The following is a 25,791-nucleotide window of genomic DNA, read 5'->3' on the forward strand; positions in this document are numbered from 1 at the left end:
TGACTTACTTCACTTAGAATAACATTTTCTAGGTTCAACAATGTTGCTTCAAATAGTACTATTTCATTCTTTTTTATGGCTGAGTAATACTCCATTTTGCACACAGACATGTGGATCGTTTCCCATCTTAATCACCATAACTAGCACTGCTATAAACACCGGGCGCATGTATCTTTTTGAATTACAGTTAACACCATAAAACTCTTAGAAGACATCACAGGCAAAACATTCTTGGACTTAAATCACAGCAATCCTTTATTAGATCAGTCTCTCAAGGCAAAAGAAATGAAAGCAAAAATAAACAAATGAAACTTCATCAAACTTAAAAGCTTTTGCACAGCAAAGGAAACATCAACAAAACATCAAGACAACCTATGAAATGAGAAAAAGTATTTGGAAATGAAGGGCCCAACAAGGGCTTAATTTCCAAAATATTCAAACAGCTCATGTAACTCAATATCAAAACAAACAAACAAAAAAAAAATCAAGAAATGGGCAGATGACCTAAATAGACATTTCTCTAATGAAGATACACAAATTGCCAAGAGGCACATGAAAAGATGCTCAACACTGCTAATTCTCAGAGAAATGCAAATCAAAACCACAATGAGGTATCACCTCACATCTGTCAAAATGACCATCAGTTATAAATAAGTTCTGGGGATCTAATGTACAATTATAGCTAACAATACTATATTGTATACTTGAAAACTGCTGAAAGAGTAGATCTTAAATGTTCTTACCAAAAAAGGATATGGTAATTATGTGAGATGACTGAGTGTTACCCTTCTGTGGAAATTATTTCATGACATATAAGAGCATCAAACCATCATGTTGTACATCTTAAACTTCCACAATGTTATATGTCAATTATGATTCAATAAAGATGGAGGAAGAAAAGGAGCTATGTCATATACTTTTCTATTTCCAAATCCCTAAAAAAAAAAAGCTACAATGCTGAAAGTCATAATTTATCTGTCACGGTCTGAGTACGGGTTGGAAAAGAATTTCCAGACACGAGGCAGAATGAAAGAAGAATAAAGTTTATTAGAGTGGGTAGGGGAGAGTCATTGCCAGCACAGCAGGCCAGCCACGGTAAAAGACAGTGAACAGGGGTTCTTGATTCATTTTTATACCCTGGGTGTAAGGAGTGGGATAGGGGTCTTACAGGTCATTTGCTGATTGGATGAGGCATGTGTACTGGGTAAGAGGAAGAGTAGGGCAAATACCTTCTCCCTATGAGGGAGGAGGCGAGATGGGTTATACTGTTCCATTAATAGTTACAACATGGAGGAGGGAAGGATGATAAGGGTCTGGTTTTTCGTTCCTGCATTCCAAGACCCTCCTTGGTTTTATCTGCTCTTTCGTCCTTGGGTCACCACATTATCTAAAATGACTTATTGGATGGTTATAAAGAACAAAGGCTTTATTTTATTTACCTACTTATTTTAAATCAGAAAACACTGTTGTTCCGTCTTATATTAATTTTAACTGTTTAAATCACATTTATTTATAAAGAGAAATGTCTAATCCACAGGCAATTTTATAAACCAGAAACTGTAATCTGTGATATTTAACTTAAAAACTAGTAGAACAAAGTTATTCACATAAAGTCCTTAATTTATTAATAAAAAATTAAAGTCATTTCTTGTATGATCAGATACTTTTCTTCCATATATTCTTTTCATTCATTCATTCACCTATTTGTTTGATGAATCTTATAAAATGTCTACTACATGCCAATACTATTTCTGGTACTAGTATGTGAAGACAACAATAAACAAGACAGGTGGGTCCATGTTCTCATGGAGTATATATTCTAGAGAAGGGAAGCAAACAGTAAACAAGTACACAAATAAAGTAACTTCAAACTGTGATGAATGCTGTGAAAGAAATAGACTATTTCATTGCCACTGCATGTGCAGTAAAGGAAGAATAAGTAAAAATGATAGGAAAGGCACCCCAAGCATGCGACAATTGAATTGCAACCTGAAGAATAACAAGAAAGAAGCAAGAAAAGAGCTGGAGGAAGAGACTTCCAGGAAGAACGAACAACAAGCACAATGGCCCTGAGGTCAGGAACCAGGAGGAAAAGGGATCAGTTTCATGAATCCTAAAATATAGGGAACAAAGGAGAGAATGACAGAAGACAAGAGAGGATAGGCAGGCATAAGCCAAATTATGTAGGTTATCTAAAATCAGAAGCTTAAAAACAAGAGGAAATCACCAAAGCAGCAATCATTAAGCAGTACAGCCATATAGCTGACTTAAATATTTTTAAGTTCTAAATACTTGTAAACTAAGCACACTACAAAATATAATGAAAGACATAATTTAAGGCTAACTCTGTCAGCATATATTAATATTTAGCAAGTTGGTGTCAGACAAATAGCATAATAATCTAGTCAGATTAGTCATTCACTCACTCATCAAGCATTTAGTGAGTTCCTGCTCTGCGCCAGACACTTCCCTGGGTGCTAGAAATACAAACATGATAGTGGTGATGTCATCTTCCACTCTGAGCAGTAAACACAAAACTAATAATGTTGATGTCATCCTCTACTTTGAGCAACCCAGTTTCCTTGTAATAGAACCAACTCTGGTGTGTGGTAAAAATGCAGACATCCAGGAAGAAAAAAAAGCAAACATCTGGGTCCCACATATCAGCAAGTCTAACTCAAAAGTTTTATGGTAATCCCTCACCACACTTTGAAAAACACAAGTGAGGAAGTTTATCAAAATCACATGTGAGTTATAAATTACATCTCCCCATTTTCCTTGAGTCATTATAATTAGTAGAAGGAGTATGTAATATGGCATAGGGTGTGGTGTGTGTGTGTGTGTGTGTGTGTGTTGGGAAGTTTAATCATAATTGCCAAGTCTGCAAACTGGAGGTTCTCAAAGTCCAAGGCCCTTTCAAAAGGTCCATCAAGTCAAAACCATTTTCAAAATACTAAAAACATTATTTGCTTGTTTCACTGTATTGGCACTCATTGGGATTCACTCACTGGCATTGCCTGATGGTTCAAAAGCAGTGGTGGACATCTTAGCATTAGCACCACACTATACTAGTAGTCGTTACATTCTTCACCACCCCACACTAACCACTATTCAAAAAAAGTTTTATTCAAAAATACCTTTGATCAAACTGTAGCTATAAATATACACATTTTATAAAATATCTAGCCTTAACTACACACTTTTTTAATATTCTGTGTTCAACGGTTTCCCAGGGCACTTACACAACTGCACTGCAAGCCATGTTGTTATAGAAAATTATTTTTCTTGAAAGAACGATTCCTAGACAAATGGTTACTTAATCTTGGGTATTTAGCAGATATTTCCTTGAAATAACATCAAGGAAAACAACTGTCAATATCTATTGCTAACTACAAAATTCAACCTTTGAGAAGAGCAGAATTTTGCAAACTTGCTTCTGCCACTGTAGATTTAAAAGCTTCCTACTTTATCACTTTTCTGAAGAGTATGTGAAATTAACAAATGTGATTCTTTAACAATGAATAATAAAACGTGTAAACACTCGTCAGATCTGCATAACCCAAGGAACAAATATTTTCCAAATGATTAGTGCAAGGGGTTAAAAAATCCTGCGTGGATGGAAACATTCAAAGTGGGGGACAGACCAACTGATCTTGAAAACTTCATTTCACTGCCATGATTTCAAATTTCACACTGCAATAAAATCTTTCTGAAACTGGAGTTCACCATCAAGGAGCACACCGTTTGATTTTGTTGACAGTTTCACAGGTATGTTAAAAAAGTGTAACTTATTGTATGTCAACTATACGTCTGTAAAAGTTTAAAAAATAATAAACTACCACTTGAGTTTTTGTACAGCATCAAAGAATAGCTACAATTATCTGAACAGTCTATTAAAATACTCTGTTCTTTTCTAACTACATATCTGTATGAGACCAGAATTTCCTCATATGCTTCAAGTAAAATAACATTAGAGAATGCAGTAACAGATATGAGAATCCAGCTGTTTTCTATTAAGCTAGACACTAAATATATTTGCAAAAATGTTATTAAATGTCAATCTCTTTACACCTGAAACTAACACAACACTGTAAATCAACTATGCTCCAATAAAATTTTCTTAAAAATGCTACTTATGTTAACATGGAATGGGCTTATTGTTGTTATTTTAAATGAATTAAATGTAAATATTTCTGAAGTCCCTTAGTTTCAATCTCTAATATGATAGGTATTAATAGACATAATCCACAAACAAGTTCTGTGAGGTTATCAATAATTTTGAAAAAATATCTATTGTAATATGAAAATGTTGAAAGTGTTAGCCACTCAGTCATGTCCAACTCTTTGCGACCTCATGGACTGTAGCTCACCAGGCTCCTCAATCCATGGGATTTTCTTTTAAATATTTTTATTTATTTATTCGGCTGCACTGGGTCTTAGTTGTGGCATGTGAGATCTAGTTCCCTGACCAGGGGTCAAACCTGGAGCCCCTGCATTGGAAGCACAGAATCTTAGCCACTGAACCACCAAGGAAGTCCCTGTCCAGGGAATTTTTCAGGCAAGGATACTGGAGTGGGTTGCCATTTCCTTCTCCAGGGGAATCTTCCCAACCCAAGGATAGAACCTGGATCTCCAGCATTGCAGGCAGATTCTTTACTGTCTGGGCCACTAAAAAGATCTTCAATTATTAAAAGTGTAAGTACAAAAAGGCAAAGACAAAACCTAAGAGACTGGCATTTTACACTTTAGCTTCCATTTGCTGAAAAGGGAGAGAAAATGATGGCATGTCCATACGTGCTTGTATATGCATGAACATTGGGAACTCAAGAATCCGATAAAGGGAAGCAGAATATGGGATACACAAAAAGGTACCAGAATGAGACTTCTCAATGAATTATCTTTAATCTTTAAAACATACAAAATGTATTTTAAAACTTTTAATTTATAGTCTAATTTAAAGAACATAATCCTAAAGCCAGTATTAAACCATAATTCAAATGCCTTTTCAATTTCTAGGTTGCTCAGAAAACAAAAAAGTTTAACCTTTTTTTCCCCTCTCTGAAGCAAAACAGTATCACTAGCAACTATCAATAAATACTTATGCCAGAAAAATAAGTATCTGATTTCTCAAATGAAAAGGGAATTTTTTTAAACCTATAAATTAATCCATCACCTAAAAGAAATAGTAATGAATAAAGTAATTATTAAAAAAATACTGGGAGTTCCCTGGTGATCTAGTGGTTAGGATTCAGGACTTTTCACTGCCATGGTTCCACTTCAACCCCTGGTCAGGGAACTGAGATTCCACAAGTTGCACAGTGTGGAAAAGAAAGGAAGAAAGAAAGAGAAATATTCAGGTGAAACCATGAAATCAGCAGTTATTTTAATTCTTTTATACTTCAAAGATGTCGCTGATAGAATTAAAAGCAAAATTAGATACTGCACAAGAAAAAAAGAATCAGTGAACTTGGAAGATAAAGCAAAAGAAATTATCCAAAGTAAGCAGAGAGAAAAAAAAAGAATTCTCAGTGAACTGTGGTTCAGTATTAAGCTATCTAACATACTTTTGTTTGGAGTCTAGAAAACAAAGGAAGTGAAAAAGAAAAACATCTGAGATGATAATGATGACTGTTTTTCCAAATTTGCTGCAAACTACAGCCCACACATCTTGAGAAACCTGACAAATCCGAAACAGGACTAAATTCAAAGAAAATTATTCAAAGGCACATGATAATGGACTAGCAGGAAAATGGTAATAACTTTTTAAAATCTTAAAGTAACCAGATGAAAAAAAGACACCCTGAACTCAGAGGAACAAATATTTTAAAATCACAGAATTCTCAGAATCTGTGCAAGCCAAAATACAACAGAACATTTATAAAATGCTAAAAGAAGTGATGTCAACATATTTACTGAATTCAACACCTACCAAACTACCTTTCAAAAACAGAGTCAAAAAAAAGCTATAGAAATCAGGGACTTCCCTGGTGGTCCAGCAGCTAAGATTCTGTGCTCCCAATGTAGGGGGCCTAGGTTCAATCCCTGGTCAGAAAATTAGATTACACGTGCCAGAACTAAGACACTCTGCAGCCAAATAATTACAAAAAAAAAAAGCTACAGAAATCAAAACAGTATGGTTGTGCATATTCCCTGGTGGTCCACTGGTTAGAAACCCACACTTTCATTGCCAAGGGTGCAGGTTCGATCCCTGGTTGGAAAACTAAGATCCTACAAGTCGTGAGGCAGTCAAAAAAAAAAACACAAATAAATACAATAGAAGATTATGGTAGTGACATAGGACAAACAGAAAGACCAATGGAACAGAACTAAGAATCCAGAAATAAACCCAAAAATCTATGAACTATTGATTTGAATTTTTAATGGATAAAGAATAATCTCTTCAACAAACGGTTTTGAGACAGCTAGACTATCCACAAGCAAAAGAATGAAGTTGATCTTAACCCACTCCATTTACAAAACTTGTATCAAAATGGATCAATAACCTAAATGTTAAAACTAAAACTCTCAGAATACAAAGGCAAATCTTCATAACCTTGGATTTGCCAATGGTTTTCTAGATATAATATCAAAGCATGAGTAAAAAGAAAAAAAAAAGACAATACTAAATTTGGCAAAATTAAAAACTGTACATGAAAGAATATTATCAAGAAAGTAAAAAGACGATCTGTAGGATGGGAGAAAATCCTAGCAAATCATACATCTGATAAAGGATTTCTTTCCAGAATATTACAGATATTACAAACTCTTATAGATCAACAACAACAACAAAAAAAGCAAACAACCCAATTCAAAAATGGGCAAAGGACCTGAAAAGATACTTCTCCAAAAATGATTACAGATGGCCAATAAGCACATGAAAAGGTGTTTAACATAATTAGTCATTAGAAAAATACAAATCAAAACCATAATGATACAAACTAAGTCTTCAGGATGGCTATTATCAAAAAAAAAGGAAACTAACAAGTGTTGTCAAGGTTGTGAAAAAAAATGGAAACCCCACACACTGCTGAAAAAAATGTAAAATGGTGCAACTGCTGTGGAAATCAGCTTGGTGTTTTCTCAAAAAGTTAAAACACAGCATTACTATAAAGTGAAGTTGCCCAGTCATGTCTGACTCTTTGTGACCCTACGGACTGTAGCCTACCAGGCTCCTCTGTCCATGGGATTTTCCATGAGTCCTGGAGTGGGTTGCCATTTCCTTCTCCAGGGGATCTTCCTGACCCAGGTATTGAACTATATTACCCAGCAATTCTACTTCTAGATAGATATAAAAAATAACTAAAAGCAAGACTCAAGCAGATACTTGTACAACAACATTCACAACAGTGTCACTCACAAAAGTCAACCGGCAGAAATAACCGAAATGTCTGTCAACAGATAAATGAACAAGTAAACTATGGTATATCATATAATGGGTAGTACTCAGCTTTAAAAAGAATTCTAACATGCTACAACATAAATGAACTCTGAAAACATGCCAAGTTAAATAAATCAGACATAAAAGGACAAATATTGTATGAATTCACTTAATTAAATGCACCAAGGATAAGCAAAATCATAGATAAAGAAAAAAGACTGGTTGCCAAGGCTGAAGGAAGGAGTCAACAGGGAGTTAACTGCTTAATGCGTACAAACCTCCAGTTGGGAAAGATGAAAACATTCTAGAAATGGATGCTGGAGATGGTTGTAAATAACACAAATGTACTGATGTCAGAAAAGTATACACTTAGAAATTGGTAAAATAGTAAATTTTGTTACATATATTCTACCACAATTTTTTTAAGTGTCTTTGTACACTTGGGGCCTTGCCAGATAGTTTATGCCAACAATGTGACTTACTGTGAACTCCTATTTTTGTTCTCCTGCTAACCTGGGCCACATTGTATCATATGACCTCTGCAGGACACAGGAGGCTGGAGACTGAGTAGCTAGTCACAAAAGTGCCCCATGCCTACAGACTGACCCTCAATAAAAACCTGGGTACCAAGGCCCGGCTGAGCTTCCCTGGTTGGCGATATTTCATGCTTGCTGTCACGCATCACTGAGAGGACAACTGGACTCTCACACCTGGTTCCTCCTGGACTCCACTATATGTACACTTCCTCATTTTAATCTGTATTCTTTCTCTGTAATAAACCCCATCTGTAAGTATAACAGTTTTGATCCTTCTAACGAATCATCAAACCTAAAGGTGGTCTTGGTGACCCTTGACACACATGGAAAAGCATATACCATGTAAATATTAACCACAAGGAAGCTGGATTGGCTTCATTAATACAAAACAAGGAACAACTCAAAGTAAGAAATATTACCAGACAGAAAGGAACAGATACTGTGATGCTCAATTCACCAAGAAAGTGTAACTCCTAACAGGTGTATCAAAAAACAGAGATTCAAAAAACTTGAAACAACAAATCAACAAAATTAAAAAAAAAAAAAAAAAAAAATAGACAAATCCAGAATTACAGTTGGAATTTTAATATTCCTCTCAGGAATGGACAGACAAAAAAGGAAAATCAATAGGAATGTTAGAAGATTTAAATACAACAACCCAACCTAACCTAATTAATATTTAGAGCGCATTCTACCCCACATCTACAGAAAACATACATTATTTTCAAACAAACACAGAACACTCACCAAGACAGACCATGTAATGAGCCATAAAACAAGTCCATTGTTAGATGTCTGAGCCCAAGGGAGAAAAACAGATGCATCATTTCCTAAACTTATCTGACCATAAACCCTTTCTGCAAAGGCATCTCCAAGGACCACTGTTTCCCAGAACACTTTGGGAAAACCTATTCCATTCATTTTCAATGTCTCCCCCTAAGTCTCCTCTTAACTGTGACTAATAAGAGAGTCAATAAATAACACCCTTTCCTTGACTACCAAGCCAGGATTAGTTAACACTTTGTTGTTAACTACTTTGTTAGTTAACAACCTTGCTGTTCAGCAGCTCAGTCGTGTCCGACTCTTTGCAGCCCCATGGACTGCTGCTTGCCAGGTTTCCCTGTCCCTCACTATTTCCTGGAATTTGCTCAAACTCGTGTCCATAGAGTGGGTAATGCCATCCAACCATCTCATCCTCTGTCGTCCCCTTCTCTTCCTGCCCTCAATCTTTCCCAGCACCAGGGTCTTTTCCAATGAGTCGGCTCTTCACGTCAGGTGGCCAGAGTATTGGAGTTTCAGCTTCAGCATCAGTCCTTCTAATGAATATTCAGGGATGATTTCCTTTAGGGATGACTGATTTGATCTCCTTGCAGTCCAAGGGACTCGCAAGAATCTTCTCCAGCACCACAGTTTGAAGGCATCAATTCTTCCGCGCTCAGCCTTTTTTACTGTCCAGCTTTCACATCCATACATGAAGACGTCATAAAGTATATGCAAAAGTCCTAAGGCAGGTATAAGCTTGACATATTTGGGGAACAAGAAGGGGGCCTGAATGGCTGGAATAGCATAAGGTAAACAACAAGCAATATGAGATAAAATGAGAAAGCTGAGCAGAGGTCAAAGCATGTAAAACCTTCTAAGCCTTGGCAAGGATTTTTAAGTATGATTTTAAATATTAATATGATAGGATTTTTAGAAAAGAATATTATCTTACTTACATTTTTAAAAGATCTCTCAGGCTGTTGTGTAAAGAATAGAATGGGAACTAGGCAACCAGTTAGGAAGCTCTGGGAGCAGGGTAAGAGATGGCTAAGACCAGAGTCGCTTAAACCACATTAAATGTGCTTATCTAAGAAAAAAACTATATAAATTGTGTTGAGATGCCTTAAAGCACTTTCCCTACTTGGCTTCCAGCACATCTTCTCCTCACCAGAAGCTTCATCTATCTTACTTACATGATAACCCTCACCTCCCCAACCTCTTCAAGTGCGAAGTGTTCTAAGGCTCACTCACAAACCTCTTTTTTTCTGGCCACTTTGATTCCTACAGTGATCTCATCCAGACACTTGGCTTCAAATATATTATCTGCATGCATGCTCACATGCTCAGTCGTGCTCAACTCTTTGCAACCCCATGGACTGTAGCCGGCCAGACTCCTCTGTCTATGAAACTTTCCAGGCAAGAATACTAGAGTGGGTTGCCATTTCCTCCTCAACAGGATCTTCTCAACCCAGGGACTGAACCCATGTTCCCGCCATCTCCTGCATTAGTAGGCGAATTCTTTACTGCTAAGCCACCCAACATGATGATAATTCCCAACCTTATATCTCCACCCTAGGCATCTCCCCTAAACTCCAGACTCACATATTCACTTAACTATAAAGCAAACATCTCAAACTTAATAGACCAAAATTAAGCTTCTTACCTTCCCCCTCCAAACCTGTTTCTCTTCCTTATCTCAGATAACAGCAACTCCATTATTGCAATCTCAGGGATAAAACTTAGAGCTATCCATGACTCTTCTCTGCCTCTCATATCTAACTTTGAGTATGTTAGCAAATGCTTTAGACTCTACCATCAAAATATATCCAATAATCAACCACTTCTTATTCACCTTCACAGCTATTACTCAATCCATCACCATCTGTAAGATGGAGTGCTACTTTCCTCTTAACTGTTGGTGCAGCCCTTGCCACTGCTTTCACCACACCCAACTCTAGTCTACTGCTAACATAGCAGTCAAGCTGTTCAAGTAAGTCTAAATTCGATCCTGTCAGAACTTTCCAATGGTCATCTCACTCAAGTCCTCACACTGCCTTCCAGACCTAATGTCGTCTGACCACAACACCTTTGTGCCTCTGCCCCAGCTATTTTATTTTCCTCTTAACTTCATATCAAACCACCTCATGTCACTTCATTCTAGTTGCAATGACCTTCTTGCATTCCTCAAATACTCCAGGCCTGCTCTAGCCACAGTACCTTTGAACTTGCTGTACCCCTGACCTGAAATTATATAGAATGCAAGCCTTGTTCTTTCACCTACTTCTTCACTCAAATGTAGGTCCAGTGAAGTCAACCCTTTCCTTGCCATTTAAAATTCCTCCCATTCCTTAACATCCTCATGTGTCAGCTCTGCTTTATTTGCTTTGTAACTCTCCAAAGCACTTTCCTCTATCTAACGTACTTTATGTTTTACTTACCTTATTTATAGCCTGTCTCCAACTAGAATATAAACTCTATAACGATTCTGTCTGTTTCATCTTCTATGCACCTGTCCCTAGAGTAGTACCTTTCAGACGGAACTGAGTCTGTCCAATACTGACAAATATATTAAATGAAGCCTGTACAGAAGTGTCAAGTTTTGTTAGGCCCAAATTCAAAGCTAGATTTGATTAATCCTTGATTAATTAAATTCTACCAATGCTTCCATCAGTTTTTATACCATATCAATAATACTCAATATTTCATAAATGTTTTTAATCATGTTTTATTATTTTATAATATATTTACCTGACAATTATAGAGGTGCTTACTGATTCCAAATAGCTCAACTTCTTACTTACTCTGGCATTACTATAATTAGAAAGAATACTAGGCTTCAGCTACAAGTCCTAGGTTCAAATTCTAGCTCTACCACTTAACAGTAGATGACTCAGGCAACTTAGTCTCCTTCAAGTCTTAGTTTCTCATGAATAAAATAGCAAAGACCTGCCCAGCCTACCTGTCCTACACCTAATCATAAGATTATTGTGAAAATAAAAAATGAATGAGACAATGCTTTACAAACCATAAATGAAACATAAGTGCCAGTTAAATACAAATATTGTAGTATGGAAAAAACCTGACTGGAACAGAATCTCAGTGTTTGGGAAAGCATACTTCCTCACCCCTAGTTTCAGAGTCAGACTGGCTCTTCCACTTACTTACTACACCTTAAACAACTTAAACAAGTTGCTCAAACTCTCTGAGTCATGGTTTCCACATCCATAAATGCAGATAATACCAAACTTGTAGCAGCCTTTTGAAGATTAGAGGTTACATACACATATATGTAAATGCAACTACAGAACACATTTAACAAATGACATCTTTGTTTGGTGTCTTGATTTTCTTCAAAATGGACAAAACCCCAAAAGTAGATAACATAAACTACACTACGGAGGTGAGGGAGATTTCTGACTTGGAAACCGCACGTGAAAGGACAAGCGAGAAAGTGAGAGGGAGGCAATTAAGCAATGCTCTCAGCAGTCTACCTAAGGAACGTGTGCTTTCTCGTCTTTCTCCAAGATAAAATTATAAGAGGAAGCACAAAGAAAGACCATCATACAGAAAAACCATATTAATAATCTAAAAAGTTCATTCCAAAACTAAATACTATATAGTATTTTCTCTTCAAAGAATGTGTGTTCCTCACACACCAAGATATATTTTGACACTCTAGAACTCAAGATACAAGCAATAAAAAAAGGTTGTGGTTTTCCAACGATAGAACCAATATAATTCTATTAAATATATTCATGAAATACGACAGAAAGAATTAGAACTTAAAAAAGCAAACTGCTATTAAGATATATCAAACAAACATTTCAAGAATGCTTTATGAAATCATTAGACTCTGATATATTTCCTTACTTCTATGACACGAGTGATTATAAGCTATAACAACAAATTTCCAGGGGGGGAAATACTCCCACATTATATACACACTTAAGATATAAAATATACCAATCTCAGAAAACATTAAAATGTAATACATCCCTCAGAGATGTTGAAAATGTTCTATTTCTTGAGCTGGGGATAGTTACAGAGTATGTTATATTTCTGGATATTCATCAAAGTGTACCACCCATTTTGCACACTCATTTATAATTTTTCTATATGTACATTTCAAAATAAATCTATGTAACCTACCAAAACCATATAGATACAACTATCAAGCAAATGAATTACTAATCCTACTATGAAAGGTGAAAAGAAAGCTTTTAAAAGAAAACATAGGAAAGTTAATCTCATGACACTAAGGTAGGTAGAGATTTCATAAATGGAAACAAAACAACACTAACCAATTGTTAACCAGACTTCTTTAAAATGAAGAACTTTTGAGTCACCAAGACACCAAGATCCTGAAAAAGCTACAGAGCAGAAGATATCTGCAATACTCCTATCTAAAAAGACTATATCCAAAATACATAAAGAACTACATCAATATGGAAAAAGTAAATACTCTAGTAGAAAAAGGGCAAAAGACTTAACAGACATTTCACAAAAGCAGAAGTTCAAATGGTTAATAAAAAAAGATGCTCAATTTCAACGAAATTGGAAATCAGGAAAATAAAAACTACAATCAATGTCACTACACACCCTCCCAGAAATAACCAAAAATAAAAAGACTGACAATACCAAGTGTTGGCAAAGATGTGGAACAACTGGAACTGTCTCACACACTGCTGGAGGGAGTATAAGTTTATGAAACCACTTGGCAGAACTTCAGCAAAATCTACTAAAAATGAATATATCATAGCCATAACTATGACCTAATAATTCCACTTAAGGTACATACCCAACAAAAATGCATATATGTGTTCATCAGGAAATAAGAGTACAAAAATTTTCAAAGCGGCAAAACTGTAAATAAATTTCCATCAACAGTAGAATGGAAAAACTGTGGTTTAGTCATAGAATAGAATCAGTTTAGTTCAGTCGCTCAGTCGTGTCCGACTCTTTGTGACCCCATTAATCGCAGCACGCCAGGCCTCCCTGTCCATCACCAACTTCCAGAGTCTACCCAAACTCATGTCCATCGAGTCGGTGATGCCATCCAGCCATCTCATCCTCTGCCGTCCCCTTCTCCTCCTGCCCCCAATCCCTCCCAGCATCAGAGTCTTTTCCAATGAGTCAACTCTTCGCATGAGGTGGCCAAAGTATTGGAGTTTCAGCTTTAGCATCAGTCCTTCCAATGAACACCCAGGACTGATCACCTTTAGAATAGACTGGTTGGACCTCCTTGCAGTCCAAGGGACTCTCAAGAGTCTTCTCCAACACCACAGTTCAAAAGCATCAATTCTTCGGTGCTCAGCTTATAGTTCAGTCGGTAAAGACTTTGCCTGCAGTGCACGAGACCTGGGTTCAATTTCTGGGTTGGGAAGATCCCCTGGAGAAGGAAATGGCAACCCACTCCAGTAATCTTGCCTGGAGAATCCCATGGACGAGGAGCCTGGCAGGCTACAGTCCAGGGGGTTGCAAGAGTCGGACACAACTTAGCGACTAACCCCCCAAACATTAGAATAGAATACAATAATAAACAAACCACAGTAAAACATGAATTAATCTCAAACATAATGTTGAGCAAAAGAAGGTCAAACAAGATATACTACATGATTCCTTTTATACAGAGTTCAAAAACAGACAAAACTTAACTATGGTGTTAGAATACAAGGAATACAGTGAAGTTGAGAATTCCAGTACTGACATTTGCTGAGCTGGCTGCTACTTACAATAATATCCCTATTTTGTGAAACTTCAACTAGCTGTACACTTTTCTCTATGTATGTCATATTTCTTTAAAAACTTATATTAAATACAGTCCCCCCAACTAGTGAATGAAGATTTCTAATCCTTTTCTACCAGGATTCTTCACCTACAGCATGCTCAGAGACTTAACTAGCAATGGTCCTATATGACGCCCAATGCTCTTATGGATTCAGACATCAGTATCTTTGTCCGAATCTCCTATATGCCAAGTACTTTAACGTTCACTTGTTCAAATACTTACTGCATATCTACTAAGTTATACAAAACCAGTGTTGAGAACTTAAGGTATAAAAAAAATTAGTAGCAAATGATCCCTGGCTTCTAGTTCATACTCTTATAAAAGACCACACACATGGGTAACCAGGTAAATGTATAGAGATACACACAGGATATTATGGGAACACAAAGGAACATCAACAACAGACAGTGGGAGGAAAGGCATCAAGGGAGGCTTCTAGGAGGTGTTAACACCTGAATCCTTAAAACATTAGAAGTTATCCTGGCGAAGTGCATTCCAACAGAGGAAACAGCTTGAATAAAAACACGGTGATAAGAAACAGCATAGTGTATTTAAAGAAACAATGAACAGCTGTTAGACATTGCTTAAGAGTAGTAAAAGGGAGAACTAGGATGGGACTGGGGGAAGTGGCAAGAGATAGAAAGATGCCAAGTCATGAAAGGACTTATCCAACAGGCAAGATGGGCCAGTGAGGTTTATGCAAAGAAATTATGTGGTCAGAGAGATTATCCAGGGAGCAATGCAGAGCACAGACTTAAGAGGAATCAAGCTGGCAGAAAGAACTGCAGTTAGGAGAGAGTTATAACTGTCCAGATAGAAGATAAGAGCCTGAAACAATGAAATGAAAGATACAACACACCCAGAAACAAAGACAGAGTACAGTCATTATGCTGCTGGTCTAGAAGTCACATTGGGAACCACTAACGTACACTATGTGTCAACGATTTTTTTCTGTAGGCCAAGAAATAGTAAAAACTTTAGGCTTTACAAGCCACATACAGTGGCTTGGTTTGGGTTCAGGATGGGGAACACATGTATACCTGTGGTGGATTCATTTTGATGTTTGGCAAAACTAATACAATTATGTAAAGTTTAAAAATAAAATAAAATTAAAACCAAAAAAAAAAAAAAAAATGAAAAACTATACTTCACTAGTGGACTTAACAAAAAAAAAAAAAGGTCAGGCTGGATTTGGACCGCAGGCAATGTGAGTTCACTTTGCTGATCCCTGCTGTGCACCCGTAAAGAAGTGAGGATTAACCGTCCTGTGAGATTAATTTTCCTAAAATGTTTCTTGTGTATCAGTGCCCCACTCAGAAACTTCTGCACTGGTCCTGACTGCCCACTGCATAAGTCAAATCCCTATGAATGCGAAGGCATCTACACCCTAGCTTCAACCAGGTCCTTGAACCACACCCTTTTGAGAACCTTCCATTCTTATTATACTGACCTACTTATACTCACCCGCCTCTGTATCTTTGTGGTGTTCCCCAATGTACTTTCCCCTTTCCAAAGCTACGCAAATACCCTTCCTTCGAAGCATAATTCAAATCTTTTGAAGTGATTCCACCCTCCTCCTAGCACCTAGAAGCACTGCTTCAATTTATCTGATATTTACTTGCTGTCCTGAGTTACTACTTACTTCAAATTATCTTCCTGGAAGGCAGGGAATACTTGATACTTCTATCAAGGGATCTAGCATATAGCTAGATGAAGATGTGTGTTATAAAACATATATGTATGCACACACTTTTTTTTTCTGAACTAGCTATATAAATGAAGCATATTTTATTTCTCTCTTTTATCAGTAATTGAACACTTCAATTTTACAGACACAATCATTTAAATGCTGTAGCAACTACAGAATGACAATCCAACAGCATATGTCTCCTATTATATGTTTTTAGGGTTAGTTTAAGGGAACAACAATAACACAAGTAAAATTTTTCCAATGGTCAATGTTACCAATCTAGGTACACTGGGGTCTAGGGTCACTAGATTAAATCAAAATTTACTTACATATCTTTTTACTCATTTTTAAAACATGAAATCAGCTTTTAAAACTAAATTGCTTTAAATTCACCCTTAATTATTACTTAAGTCACACACACACACACACACACACACACACACACACACACACAAGCCACACGTGGTCTGAATTTTTTTTTAACAATAAACTTCTCCAGGACAACTCACATTACCAAAATGACACTGACTTCATTCAGAATTTAGAGAAATAAGAATATAGTTAAAAAAAAATTTTAAGTTGTCCATTTTAGTTCACTATTGATAGTTTTAAAAACACAATGTCTTGAGCTAAAGAATTCTTAACATTGAGAAGATTACTGAAGAAGTCTTTTCAAGTCTGAAGTGTGAACTATGCCTCATTTTACTATGAAAAGAATGTTCAAGAACCTATAAAAATTGCTCCGGAATCATTTGCCCACAGTTCAATGCAAACTACAAAAGAAGTTTAAAACACTTTTGAAAGGTATAGAAGACAAATTAACCAAAAGATGGTCATGAAAGTGAAAACTGAGACTCTGTAACGCTTCAGAACACACTGAAGAAAAAATGTCTAGTGACTTACAACCCTGAAAAGACTATTATTCATTGATAAATTTAATAGTAATAGTGCATTGACTGGAAGACAAACCCAGGAACCAGTGTCTCCCATTCCTGTTCTGCCACTGGTCTGTACAGAATCTTGGGCACATCTGCATAAACTGAACAAGAAAAGCTGAGCTAACATTCTAGGTTGTGAGACCTGATGAAATATTTATGAAGTACTTTGGGACCATGAGGGAAGCCACTGTAACCATGAAAAGTCATCTGCTTAATGCAAAACTATAGCTACCTGTTAGGCCTGCAAATCCTTTGTGTCTTCTTAACACAGGAAATCTTCAGTGAGTCAGTAAAGTGCATGCATTTAATGAGAGAGCTTAGCAACCTCAGAGAAATGAATTATCTTGCAAAGCTTTGTCTTCTCACAAACCATGTCACTGTCCAACCCATCCATTTGCAAAGTAAAACATGATCTGACTCACATTAAAGAGTTGGGTCTAGTTATTGATAAGCCAATACCAAATGACTGAAAATTCAGGAATCACAGTGGAACTTTGTCACTTAACAGAAATGTGACTCCAGAAAGTAATCCCCCCAAACAGTCGTTCCAACCAGAGCTTTATTAAAGGGAAAGTCCCTACACTGTCTTACATAAAGAGCTCTAAAATGTTTTTGGACAGTGTCGACAGAAGATTAAATTCACTCAAAACCTGACCCACCGCGTTCATTATTTCCAGCACCTGCTCGGTGTTGAGGCTTGAGAGGCCGCTCAGGAAAAGTGCTGATGCCATCTCCAGCTGCCCCTTTCGTGAATGACAGTAACAATGAAAACACTGACAAAAGAGCTGGGAGGCCACCCCATGCCCCTGCTTAACAGTACTCCTACCCTACCCCCAACGGGCTGAGCTGCGAATCCCAGAAAAGGGCCTCCTCTCCCAGATCTCCCAAGCCCAGATCTTGCCTCCGGTCTGACAAGTGAAAAAGTACTACCCTTCACTCCTCTCAAGACAGCAGAGCACCTGAAGAGGTGAGGGGGGAATGCGGCCTCCAGTTCTCAACTGTCGGGGGGGCGGGGGGTGGAGAGGGCGAAGGCTGCCTGGCAGGAGGCGGGCGAGCAGAGCCCGGGTGCACCCGGGAGGCTGAGAACTCCCCGGGTCCCGCGGGCGCCCTTCGGGCAGGAGAGGAGAGGAGACGGGAGGGGAGGGAAGGGGAGAGGAGGAAGGCGCGTCCCTCCCGCGGCCGGAGGGTCGCGCGGAGGAAGCGGGACTCGGGCGCCGGGTGAACAGTCCTCCCCAGGGTGGCTGCGGCCGGCCACCCGCTTCCCGGGAGCTGGAGGAGGCGACGAGGAGGCTCGGTCGGAGCACATTCTTTGCCCAAGCCGGGTCCCGAGGGAAGGCGCAGGCTGCCGAGGAGGCAACTCTCTCTCTCATCCAACTCCGGGCAGAGCGTGAGGGTGGCCGGCCCGGGGCTGCCCGGCACGATGCCGCCCGGGTGGGGGAGGCGGCGAGGCCGGCCTCCGGCCCGCTCCCTCCCCACGCGGTTCGCGGCGGGCGACCGTCCGCGCCCTCGTCCCTCCCGCCGCCGCGCGGGGCCGGGCCGCCGACCTCGGCCGGCCGGGCGCCGGGCCAGGCGGCGGCAGCGGCGGGCGGGCCGGCCGGCCTGGGGCCCTACCTGAGGCTGTGTACCAGCTCCCGGCGTGACTGGCTTCCCGGCAGACCACTCGGTTGGACATCTTGGTGCCTGTGCCGCCTATGGTGCACGAGGATGAATGAGGAGGCGGCGGCGGCAGCGGCGGCAGGAGCGGCTCCGCGAGGGGACGAGACACCGCGGGCCCAGCCCAGGAGGAGGCGGCAGCGGGGAGGGGATCGGCCCGGCCCAGGAGGAGGAGGAAGAGGAGGAGGCGGCGGCCCGGGAGGAGGAGGAGATGGCAGCCGGGGCGGTGGCGGCGGCGGCAACAATCACCACAAACTCGGGCGGCCGCCGGAAAACGGGGCCCGCGGCGGCCTCACACCGAAGCTCGGAAAGCCGTGGCCCCGGCCACCGGAGTCACCGCTGCTCCCCAGCCGGGGCTGGTGCCTCCGAGCCGCCCCCACAGCCCCCTCCCTTCCCGGTCGGCCTCCCCGAGCCACCGCCAGTGACCCCACCCCCGTGACTCCACGCCCGCCCCCTCCCCCCACCCCCAGCGGGACTCCCCGCACCCACCCCCACCCCCACCCCCGGCCGGGCCCTCCTGCCCGCCCGGCTGCCGGCCCGCCGGCCCCGCCCCGCCCCGCTCCTCCTCCGGCTGCGCGGCGAGGTTAACGGCGGACACCGGACAGGCCAGACGGCATCTGGGGTCGGGTGGCCCCGCGAGGAAGCAGCGGCGGCAGCGGCTCTGCGCACACAAAAGCCCAGGGCCGGGGCCTGAACCGGGGAAGGCAGCCTCGAGAAGAGCCAACGCTTCCTTACTCGCCACTCTAACGGGTCCTGCCCACTGAGCATGCCCAGCAGCCGCTGCCAGGCCCGCCGAGGAATCTCACCGTGCACGCTCCGCTCTCCGGGGTTTAGCGGCAGCAGAGGCGGGGAGGAGGAGGGCGCGGGGAGCAGGACGCAGCCGCAGGGCAAGCCCCCTCCCCCAACCAACTTCCTTAAACCAGGAGCACCGAGGGCTTTTCGGTGCAGCTTTCCACGTGGAAAGTCCCCTGTCTTCCCCACCATACGCAGGAACCCTTAGTGGGTGCTTACCCCCAAGATCTCACTCCTAGGCACGCAACTCTGTCGCCACGTTGGAAAGTTCATTTGTAGAAGCAGGTGTGCCTGTGGTGCGGCAAATGCTGTTTTTGCTTCACAGGGCCACCCTTACTACCTAATTGTGGCTTCATACTGTAAAGTTGTCTTGTTTCGATTTATGTTTATGTAAGTGCATATCTTAACTCTGTACCTGGGGGACAGTGTGACATACCTAGCCTCAGTTATTCTGATCTATAAAATGGTCATAACAATACTAGAGGTGTTATTGAAAGCCTAGTACATCGGTTTCCCTATAGCTCAGTTGGTAAAGACTTTGCCTGCAGTACAAATAGACATGGGTTCGATTCCTGGGTTGGGAAGATCCCCTGATAAAAGGAAATGGCAACCCACTCGAGTAATCTTGCCTGGAGAATCCCATGGACAGAGGAGCCTGGCAGGCTACATACAGTCCATGGGGTTGCAAAAGCCGGACACGACTTAGCGACTAACCCCCCAAACATTATTTCCAACCTTCAGTTATCTTTTAAATCCCACCGCAAGTGTCAGAAACAAAGAATTACATTAAAATTATATAATAATCACAGTAAAGTAGAATATCTTGGACCTTCAAGAAAATGTTATGGAGTAGACCATTCCGAAACTAGGAAGAGAGTAAGAGCAAATGGCATGCCTTCAATGAAAGACTTGGAATTAAAACTATAACATTGTTATATCTGAAATTCACACTAAACAGATCCGTGGTAGAGGCCAAAGCAAACGACTGTGCTTAATTTTCAAGTTTCCCTAGTGTCATAGTCATAGAATTTCTTTTTTTTTCTTTAGGTACTACATTTTGTATTCTCACCTATTCAACTTTAAGGTCCGTGGATCTTGCTTGAGATCCCAGTCCTGGTCAATTATTGGAACATTTCTGACTTTCACACCTTTTTATACACTCTTTTTAAGCTGCAAAAAGAAAAAGAAAAAAACTTCCATTCTATATAGATCTGTATTCAATTTTTAACCCTCTCACTTCACCACTAACCTGCCCAAATATTGGAGGGTGGGGTACACGTACCAAGTAGTCAATCTAGGGATAAGAGAAAAAGGAGGGCTGAAGCCGATTCCCTGGTACTCTTTCTGAAGTGACAAAACTCATGATAACTGATGAAATTGTAAACACTTCATTGTAAATTTCAAGAAAAGGAAATAGTTGATATGGTTTATATGGTGTAAGAACATTGATTGCTCTGTCACTCATCAGCCGTGTGGTTATGGATATCTAGTAATTTAACCTTTTCAACCCTCAGTTATCGCATCTGTGAAATGCAAACAGCAGTCATATTTAACTCACTGGCTTGCTGTGAGAATCACCAAGTAAGGCACCTGAAAACAACTTATAAACTGTTCTTTGTAAATGTTTGTTTTCTCATTATCCTCTGCTCCTAGGTCTCATTCCAAACTAGTAGTCTAATCTAAAATTAAGCATCATCCCTATTAAAATGCTCAGTTGGAGGCTTCTTTCCTCAAAGGATTTTTCTTACTGATCAAACTCAGCAAAGACCACAGTGCCAAGTGAAGTCAAAGGTTAGAGGATCTTCTATTATCTCTAGAATGCTCTTAATATATCCCATCATTACTCCTCTTGTCCATCTTATTCTGGCTACTTTATTCAAGGATAAACTCTTTAAAGAGATGCTGAAACTACTCACTTATCCACAACCCCTAAATTTAGGAAGATCCATATAAATACTTGATCAATGGAAAATACTTGATATCAAAGAAGCCTGTTTGGCAATACTGTACACTTCATATTAACAATTCCATTATATCTACCAAGGATTTGGGTTTGACACTCCATAAACATCATCCAAAGTAAAGGGCAAGGAGGAAATCTTCATTAATAGTCTTCATGAAGCACTACTACTACTACTACTAAGTCGCTTCAGTCGTGTCCAACTCTGTGCGACCCCACAGACGGCAGCCCACCAGGCTCCGCCATCCCTGGGATTCTCCAGGCAAGAACACTGGAGTGGGTTGCCATTTCCTTCTCCAATGCATGAAAGTGAAAAGTGAAAGTGAAGTCACTCATGAAGCACAGACTTCAACAAATAAGATACCCAGAGCCCAACATTAATCTATCTTCTGAAATACAGAGAGTCACTGCATCAGTCTATACTAACAACTAGAAACAAACACAGTATCTGTCAATGATACTTGTTAATTTAGGATATATCCGTATGTATGCACCCTTTAAAAACAATAAGATAGTGCTATATACTGGTATGGAAAGAGCTCCAAAAAAAATGCAAAAAGCAAACTGCAGAACAATGTGTATGGTTACGATATCATTTGTGTAAAACCAAATACTTCTATTCTCACACACTTGCATAGATGTGGAATATTTCTAGAAGGATACAACAAACTGCTAACAGTCAGTGTACATCTTTGTGTATCTTTTGAACTTTGTGCCATATACGTACACTACCTATATCCCAAAATAAGTAATTTATTAGGCTTCATTTTTGGAGCTTATATGGCAGTATTAAACTGCCCATTTTTAAATCTTACTTATACACACCTGGGCTTCCCTTGTGGCTCAGCTGGTAAAGAATCTGCCTGCAATGCAGGAGACCCGAGTTCGATCCCTGAGTTGCAAAGATCCCCTGGAAAGGATCCCCTGGAGGGAAAGGCTACCCATTCCAGTATTCTGACCTAGAGAATTCCATGAACTGTATAGTCCATGGGGTTGCAAAGAGTCGGACACGACTGAACGACTTTCACCTTCACTTTATACACAACTGCTAGATTGAGGAGCCCTCTAATTACTAAAGCTCTTTACCAGAAAAATATTCTAGAATACCACAGGGTTTTGAAAAATTGAAACTTGAGAGAAGAGTTTAGCATAAGGATGCTCTTTTGATTTCAGTTAACACTATAACCTAGTATCCGTTGACTTAGCCCTTTTCTTCTTTAGAAATCATTCTCCATAAGGAATATTTACTAAACCTTTACTATGTACCTGACACTAGGCTAAGTCTTTACATATTTAATGATTCCCACAAGATGAAAACTTGTTCACTTCCCATTTTTTTGGAGTAAAATTTGTACACGGACCTTTCTGCAAGTTTGTTAATTATTTAGGATTAACAAACAGAGAAATTAAACTGAGTCAAAACATTTAAAATATTTAAAGGCTGACGAATTTTCTTATAAAGAAAATTCTTATTCATTACTGACTGCCCCCTTTAGCTCTGGTGATCTATTTCCCTAGATCACCTACTTTAACTCCAGAGATTTTAAGCAAGTGGATCCTCAGAAGTAGTCATTTACACCATCCATCTTTTTCCCCTTGTTGCTATACTTAGACATATGTATCAGGCCTATTTGTTAATACCTTTTTGGAATCCAGTCCAGGAACATACCTGGCTACAATATTTAATGCAGTCCCTACAACCATTCTATCATGTTGCTAATGGAACGTTATCAATCTTAAAATCTCCTGTGGTGTGTGTCTGTGCCCAGTTGTGTCTGAGTCTTTGTGACCCCTTGGACTATGGCCCACCAGGCTCCTCTGTCCATGGGATTCTCCAGGCAAGAATACTGGAATAGGTTGCCATTTCCTACTCCAGGGGATCTTCTGACCCAGGGATTGAATCTGTGTCCCCTGTGTCTCCTGCATTACAGTTGGCTTCTTGACCCACTGAGCCACCTGGAAAGCCCAAAATCTCCTATACCTTTTCCTAAATGAAATTTATTTATTTTTAAAGTCTTTATTGAATTTGTTACAATGTTGCTTCTGTTTTATATTTTGGCTTTTTGGCCCAGAAGCATGTGGGATCTTAGCTTCCTGACCAGGGATCAAATTCACACCCCCTGCATTGGAAGGTGAAGACTCAACCACTGAACCACCAGAGAAGTCCTTCCTAAATGAAATTTAAACAAAGGTTCAATATTCTCCCAATAGGTTCACCAGAATTAGGAAGACAGTTTAGTTTTCTTCTACTAAAACGTTTATATTTTTGGCCCCAGCGTGTGGGAATCTAGTTCCCTGACCGGGATTAAACCTGTGCCCTTGGCAGTGAGAAAGTGAAGAGGAACTAAAAAGCCTCTTGATGAAAGTGAAAGAGGAGAGTGAAAAAGTTGGCTTAAATTTCAACATTCAGAAAACGAAGACCATGGCATCTGGTCCCATCACTTCATGGCAAATAGATGGGGAAACATTGGAAACAGTGTCAGACTTTATTTTTTGGGGCTCCAAAATCACTGCAGATGGTGATTGCAGCCATGAAATTAAAAGACGCTTACTCCTTGGAAGGAAAGTTATGACCAACCTAGATAGCATATTCAAAAGCAGAGACATCACTTTGCCAACAAAGGTCCGTTTAGTCAAGGCTATAGTTTTTCCAGTGGTCATGTATGGATGTGAGAGTTGGACTGTGAAGAAAGCTGAGTGCCGAAGAATTGATGCTTTTGAACTGTGGTGTTGGAGAAGACTCTTGAGAGTCCCTTGGACTGCAAGGAGATCCAACCAGTCCATTCTGAAGGAGATCAGCCCTGGGATTTCTTTGGAAGGAATGATGCTAAAGCTGAAACTCCAGTACTTTGGCCACCTCATGCGAAGAGTTGACTCATTGGAAGAGACTCTGATGCTGAGAGGGATTGGGGGCAGGAGGAGAAGGGGACAACAGAGGATGAGATGGCAGGATGGCATCACTGACTCGATGGACATGAGTCTGAGTGAACTCCGGGAGTTGGTGATGGACAGGGAGGCCTGGCGTGCTGCAATTCATGGGGTCGCAAAGAGTCGGACATGACTGAGCGACTGAACTGAACTTGGTGGTTAAAGCACGGAGTCCTAAACACTAGACCACCAGGGAAGTCCCTGTTTTTCCAACTTAAGGTCTCCATATCCTTTGGCAATCTATTCCTGATTTACTGTACTGGTCCTCTCACTTATCCACCTTTTTTAAGAAATTCACTCTAAAAAAAAAAAAAAGAAATTCACTCTATAGGATATAGTACTTTTACTCTATTATTGTAAAATTTGCTTACTAAACATTATCTTCCTAATCAAAGGATAGGAACTGTTTCCATAGTATAATTGTTAGCTACACATGAAATACCTCCTCGAAGTATAGCAGAAGCTTGCTTAAGTGATTCCTATTTAACCAGCTTACTGGAGTAAAGCGATGTTCTCCATCTCCATAGTAAATACACTGTACCATGTCCACACAAGCTGAATTCTTAAAGCTGGTAGATTACACTTAGGAAATTCACACTGTTGCAACTCATCTCCCAGGTGTGTGTGCATCACTAACAAGGCTTAATCACATTCTCCAACCTATTTATACCAGATGTACAAGGTACTGCCATTACATAATTTAATAAAATATTACACAAGCCAATGAAATAGAAATACATAATGCAAAAGGTATTAGTACAAAAATTAGGTGAAATGCTTTGGACTCAATAAAAACAACTGTCAAATGAGAGGCGGATAAGATGACCAAAGGCAGGAGAAAAAACTCATGAAAAAAGGATCATTATACACTTAACACCTTAAGGCATTAAGATCTCATGTCTAAAATCTTCAGTCAGTTCAGTTCAGTTCAGTTGCTCAGTTGTGTCCGACTCTCTGCGACCCCATGAATTGCAGCATGCCAGGCCTCCCTGTAGATCACCAATTCGAGGAGTTCACTCAAACTCACATCCTTCAAGTCGGTGATGCCATCCAGCCATCTCATCCCCTATCGTCCCCTTCTCCTCCTGCCCCCAATCCCTCCCAGCATCAGTCTCTTCCAATGAGTCAACTCTTCACGTGAGGTGGCCAAAGTACTGGAGTTTCAGCTTTAGCATCAGTCCTTCCAAAGAACACCCAGGACTGATCTCCTTCAGAATGGATTGGTTGGATCTCCAAGGGTGTACTCTCAGGAGTCTTCTCCAACACCACAGTTCAAAAGCATCAATTCTTCGGTGCTCAGCTTTCTTCACAGTCCAACTCTCATATCCATACATGACCACAGGAAAAACCATAGCCTTGACTAAAT

The 25,791-nt window shown here is 40.1% G+C and overlaps 1 protein-coding gene across 4 annotated transcripts in view; it reads right to left on the reverse strand.

Annotated features, from left to right (window-relative positions):
- The window catches only part of MEMO1 (mediator of cell motility 1), a 110,727-nt gene extending 91,189 nt beyond the window's left edge, over positions 1–19,538 (reverse strand). For 3 of the 4 annotated variants that reach the window (XM_070798471.1, XM_070798469.1, XM_070798470.1), the window contains exon 1: positions 18,704–18,865. In XM_070798471.1, coding sequence (XP_070654572.1) covers positions 18,704–18,764 — 61 coding nt within the window. In that variant the 5' untranslated portion in view covers positions 18,765–18,865. Of the gene's footprint in view, positions 1–18,703; positions 18,866–19,480 lie in introns of those variants that run through there. The other variant, XM_070798468.1, reaches the window with a different exon arrangement.
- Positions 19,539–25,791: the final 6,253 nt, after the last annotated feature.

This window comes from Bos indicus, chromosome 11 (genome assembly GCF_029378745.1).
Source record: "Bos indicus isolate NIAB-ARS_2022 breed Sahiwal x Tharparkar chromosome 11, NIAB-ARS_B.indTharparkar_mat_pri_1.0, whole genome shotgun sequence".
Classification (NCBI taxonomy): domain Eukaryota; kingdom Metazoa; phylum Chordata; class Mammalia; order Artiodactyla; family Bovidae; genus Bos; species Bos indicus.